The 6,000-nt window shown below is 42.0% G+C and overlaps 1 protein-coding gene across 17 annotated transcripts in view; it reads left to right on the top strand.

Annotated features, from left to right (window-relative positions):
* Window positions 1–340: 340 nt before the first annotated feature.
* The window catches only part of ATP2B3 (ATPase plasma membrane Ca2+ transporting 3), a gene marked incomplete at both ends in the record, with an annotated part of 85,331 nt that continues 79,671 nt past the window's right edge, over window positions 341–6,000 (top strand). For all 17 annotated transcript variants that reach the window (XM_083355770.1, XM_083355779.1, XM_083355771.1 and 14 more), the window contains one exon: window positions 341–545. In XM_083355770.1, the coding sequence (XP_083211896.1) occupies window positions 341–545 (205 nt within the window). The remainder of the gene's footprint in view (window positions 546–6,000) is intronic.

The following is a 6,000-nucleotide window of genomic DNA, read 5'->3' as shown; positions in this document are numbered from 1 at the left end:
TCTAAGACGGCCTTCCTCTCTACTTCTTCCATGGCTTGGCCCCCTGGCTGGCTGGCCTCTAGAAAACCTTGTGGCCCCACCCCTGAGGCTCTATAGAATGAATCCAGGAGACAGCCGGGACTGAGCAGGTAAGCGAGAAGAATTTGCAACCAGGAAACAGAGGGAATGGATGACATTCTTTGCAGAGATGATCTTTTCTTCCTAGCCAATGTATGCCTTTCTCTGTTCCCCTCCACACAGGTTTTCCATTCCGTCTGCCAGACTAATCTAGCTCAAGTCTACTCTTCATCCCCCACACCTCTGCCCAGTGTACCCAGCTCGGCTGTGGCTCACGTCCAACATGGGAGACATGGCCAACAGCTCTGTGGATTTCTATCCCAAAAACCAGCGGCGAGAAATGAACCATGCAGGTGGTTTTGGCTGCACCCTGTCGGAGCTGCGCTCCCTTATGGAGCTGCGTGGGGCTGAAGCTCTCCAGAAAGTCCAGGAGACCTACACTGATGTCCACGGGCTCTGCAGAAGACTCAAGACTTCCCCCACTGAAGGTACCAGATAAATGACTGGGCAGGCTCCTAATCAGTGAGATCGTCATGTCAGGATTTGGGAGCAGGACCCAGAAACACAGGCAGCAAAATAAATAGGGGCTTCCCTAGTACCCACTACGGATGGAAGCAAGGGAAAGCATGCATAATCATTGGTGTCTAAGGGACATCAGTGGCATGAAATAAAGGAAGTAACATGCATTACTATATAACAAGAATTGCCAGAGGATTGGCTTGCACATTTTAAGGAATGCAAAATAATAAATTTTATCATCTTATGAGGGTCCTTTACAAAATGTTTACATCCAAAGTCTACCGTTCTTCATGTACATCCCTTTCGATAATCTCAAATTATCCTCATTGTTGTTACTATTCGAGTGTGCGTCAACCTCTCTTTATACCTGTAGTCTCAATATCACAATGGAAACTTGCTAAAATGTAGCCATTCCTTTCATTTAAAATGCTTACATTAAAATTGTTCTATGACCTATTCAGTGTAACCAACCATCTCAAAGTCAATTACACATATCTAAGTTCTACACTAACCCATTAACCCACTAAGAACTAGCACTAGTAATCTAAATAGTCTACTGTTATCCCAAGAATTAAACATTACTTCCTTAACAAATTAATCAGACCTACTGAGTTTAGCGGCAATATTTATTTAGGAGCATACATATCTGCATTTATCTTGTGGCACTACTGAAGCCCCCTTCAAAACAAAGTCAATCTCTCTCTCTCTCTCTCTCTCTCTCTCTCTCTCTCTCTCTCTCTCTCTCTCTCTCTCTCTCTCTCTCTCTCTCTCTCCCTCCCTGCCTCCCTCCCTCCATTCCTATCTCTGTCTATCTGTCTATCTGTCTCTCTGTCTGCCTGTCTAATTGGATAAGAATTAATTATATTTTCAGTAATTGAATGCTAAACATACTTAAAATATCAGGTCCTGGCACCTGACGCAGAAATATAATTAAATCACTTATTCCTAAGTGGCCAAGGGGGAACTTTGTCAAGATAGTTAGTGTCTGCCTATATCATTTATTTGTCATCATTTCTAGCAACAGCCTCCAGAGACTTGGGTGGGAGGGTGAACATGATTAAAAGGAAGCAGTTTGAGGCTTCTGAAAATGTGTGAAGGGTGTGATTACGTATTGCCTAAATCTGCCAAGTGTTTTGTGCAATCCTGTTCTGAAATAAAATAACTGGAGTGCTATACATGTGAGGGAGCTGGATGTCTGTGTTAGGAGCCTTTGTCAGAGAAAGGAACAAAGCCATTTAATTTTCCTTCCTTCCAAAGCTACAGACTGCTAGATCAAAGGAGAAAGTCCAATAACCTAGCTACCCTGTATATTTTCCCAGTAGTTTTTATTTAGATCGAAGGTGGGCAATCTACAGTCCTCTGGGTCCTTTTAGTTTAGTTTAGTTTAGTTTTATTAAATTTTTATACCGCCCTTCTCCCTAGGGACTCAGGGCGGTGAACAGGGCAGATAATAAAAGTACAAAACTACAAAAGTTAAAATAGAATTAAATTAATGCCCAAGATAAAACAGTAAAATATACAAATATTTAAAAACCCAAATTAACTCCCCATCAGGCCAGGCCAGCTTGTTCAAACAGGTGGGTCTTTAACCCGCGCCGGAAGGAGCGGAGATCCGGTGCCATCCGGAGCTCCACCGGCAGTTCATTCCATAAGGCCGGGGCGCCCACAGAGAAGGCCCTCCCCCTTTTGTTCCCAGCCTCCAAAGCCCATCCCCGCACTTGAGATTACCCTATCAAAGTCTGACAGCAATCACAGATAACAACAGCAGCACAATTTTCCACAGAATGCACTTTTCTTACTTCTTCTTAAAAAGTGGGAGGAGAGGGAGCTGAAAAATCTAGTGCCGGTCTCCCTGGTGATGACATTGCATCACTGCTATTCCCCCAAAGTCCTCAATTATCCATTAAACATCAGAATGCCTCTCCGAGTCTTAGATGGTTGGCCACAACTCATTTGGACCATGTTCCCCCTAGAGTTTTATTTTCTTGCTCTACTCAGATTACTTGGGGGAAAAACTCCAAATCACTTTAACAAGTGGCACTCTTGGCGAAGCGTGCCATCTCACCACTTGGGTGATAATAGCAACAACCACAAAAGTGACTGTAGCAGCACAAGGCTTTTCCAAAGAAAGCTGTTGGGTGGGAGGTTCAAGCTAAACTAAAAGATGTCCTTCTGCACCCAGAACGTCGTTGCACTGTGGACTCCAACCACTAGAAAAGCTGCAAAGCTTGTCTCCAGATTGGATAGCTTTAAAAGTCATGTTGGAGGAATTTCAGACTATAACTATCCTTCATTATAACTATATGTGAATTCCAGCAGGACAGGCAAGGTGGGTTACAGTGGCTTTATGCTCGGTTTAGAGATTGGCTGGGAGCATTTGGTTGGCCACCATGCTCCAACATATGGTTACTATAGCTGGGTTGCAGAAACCTAGATGACTGCCATATGTCAGCAAAGAACTAGAGATTTTGCTAACCACTGCTAACGTCTTAATGATAGCTCAAGTGTGATAGTCCAAACTTGGTCAGATGGGTGTAAAGATGTAACTTAGTACAGGAAGTTTCTTACATTCCTGACAGGAAAAATATTCTCTTCTGATGCGAGGTATTGTTAAAGCAAAATAAAAGGCCAGAATCCATGACTAACCGTGCAATTCTATGCATATTTGCTCATAAGAGTTATGAGCATACTTTTTAGTTAGTATGCTTAGGGGCCTAAAGGAACTTAAGGAAAGATTTATCAAGATTGTCCAATTTCACACTATTATGAATAGAGTAGTGGAGACAGATCAATCTATATTAACCTAAATCTTCTGGTTTTGATTCCCTTGACATAGCAAGAATTATGCTGCTTGGCTGGAGTTTATACAGACTAAAGCTTGCAAAATTCAGAAGGGCTTGGTTTAGTGATCCGTGGAAGATAGACGGCTTAACACTTCTAGAGGTGGTTTGACCCAGTGCTTTGTGTTCTTCCCTGATGGTTGAACAAAACAGCTCCTTTTCCTTCACTCCGGTTCATCCCCAGGAAAAAGTAACAACCCAACAGGGGTTCTGGCTTTGGGCTGCCCTACTGGATGCCTTTTTAAATATTCTATACAAGTATCAGATTCACACATTTTAATGCCCATCTAGTTGTGACTCTTCCTTCAGGTGACTAGAGCAAGAAAAGAAAATTGTGTTTCCAAGCAGTGGTGAATAACTATGACAGTCCTTGAAGTTCCAAGAAACTGCGACATAATTTTCTCAGCAGGGGCAAAAAAGTGTCTAAGGCTTCTCTTAAACCTAACATCACATGGACACCCAGGCAAAATGAATTTTAATTCCCTCTGTAAAATGAAAATCTTAGTCTGCCCATTTCTGTAGGATCACCAGTCATATAATATCTAATCAAGGTTGTAATCAAGTTGTGTAAGCAGAACTGGTCAATTATATGGTTGTGTACTGTAGCTCAATTGCCTAAAAATTGCCCACTGGTATTCTCAGGCTAAGTATCACAAGGGCAGAGATTGTAGGAGTTCTGAGCTATAGATTTTAGGCATTCTTGATGCAAGTCATGGCAACCTGTCTAAGGATGGTAGAGTCAACATTTCCCCCCTTGACTCTATTTTCTTTAGCTGTTTTCCAAAAGGTTTTTGAAATTTTCTTCTCCTGGTAATGGCAGTGATACATCATGTGCCCAAATTTTTTGCTCAAGGGTGGAAGGGAAAAAATCTTTTTCGCAAAGAAATTACAAGTATGGTTTTATTATATATAATGCATCCATATATTTCTCCAATTTCCTGGTGTGTGGTGCAAGATTTAAGATATCAGTGTTCTTATTCGATTAAATCCAATACTTTCCCAAAGAAAAGAATATTTCCTTCAAGTTGAGCTCAACTCTTGATGAATTCATGGACACAATTGTCTGGACAACAATATAGAAGTGACTTGCCACTGCCTTCTTCTGGGATGCTTTTTTGACTTCCCAGTCTATTGTCGTCAGGCTTAGCCCAAGAATAACATAGAACAACCAAACCAGGGTTCAGTTCTGTATTGTCCTACACATAATAGACAGAATCATGCCAGACTAAAGCTTTATTACTCTCACCCTACCGGATATCCCCTGGGAGATTCTAGGGCAGAGGTCTTCAAACTCGGCCCTTTTATGACTCATGGACTCCAACTCCCAGAATTCCTCAGCCAGGCACACTGGCTGAGGAATTCTGGGAATTGAAGTCCATGAGTCATAAAAGGGCCGAGTTTGAAGACCCCTGTTCTAGGGAATGGCTGTTCGTACTATCTTCCTCTGACTCCTGTCCACATCCGGGCTGTGTTGGCTCTTGTCTTGTTTTCCATTCTGGAATATGTTCCCTCCTTCCTGGGAAATTTCTGCTTTACTGTAATCCATCACACTGCTTCCCTCCCCATAAGCACCATCCCTCACAATTATACAGCCCTAGTATTCTTCCATCCCAGAATTACCAGGCTAGAACCTTAGTCCCAAACCCAGATAAAGTTCGGCCAAATGCTGAACATTGTTTAGATTACGAAGGTGAGAGGGGCCAGCTTGGAGAAGGCTATTGGTTTCTCTTTAGTGAGAGTTGTCTTACTTACGGAAGACCAGACGTAATCGGTTAAAACTGAAAGGGAGCAATCAGGAGTAGGATTAGTGTCCTATTCTAGGATGCGTTGAAAAACACACCCTCAAGCACCAACAACTGGCAAGGATCCAAAGAATTATTTTATTGATTCCATAGTTAGTTATATTGAATCACTGGTCTCTTGCACCCAAGGAAGCCTAGAGCAAGAACCAAAAGCTTGTGTAGACCTTAAGAGATATTGATCAATAACAGTTTGAACATGTACTACTGTAAGCAGATCCCAAATTCAAAAATATATATTTTGTTTTACACCTGACAAGGAAACCCGACGAGAAAGGAAAACATGGACAATAATGTGAAATCATTACAGACTTAAAAGGAAACCCTGTAGCTTTGATATATAGGTTGAGCCCAAATCCTGACATTCTAAGCTAACTATGAATTTACAGGTGGGAAAGAATATATCCTTTGATCCCTTCAGGGTGTAAACTCTATAACCAATTAGTCATTACCCAGCCCAGATTGGCAAAATAAAATTAAAAAAGGGTTCTACTCCCAAGGAGCCACATAGGAGATAGAGCAAGAACATACATCTAGTAACATTCTATTCCAAAGGGTCATTATACAACTGATTCAGTCTGAGTTCTATATTCCAATTCTCAGTGCTTTTTTTTGTAAAAGAAAAAGGTGCCGGAACTCACACATGTCATACAACCCGCCTTGCCTACCCTACAAGGTTCCATCCAAAAAAGGTGCCGGAACTCCGTTCTGAGGGTTCTATGAGAAAAAAAGCCCTGCCAATTCTGCATACAGGCCCAAAGATATCACTGTCTGCTTGCAGAGGC

The sequence above is a fragment of the Vipera ursinii genome, assembly GCF_947247035.1.
Source record: "Vipera ursinii genome assembly, chromosome: 2".
Lineage (NCBI taxonomy): Eukaryota > Metazoa > Chordata > Lepidosauria > Squamata > Viperidae > Vipera > Vipera ursinii.
The sequence above is the reverse complement of the archived record's forward strand: the minus strand, read 5'-3'. Positions and strand labels throughout refer to the sequence as shown.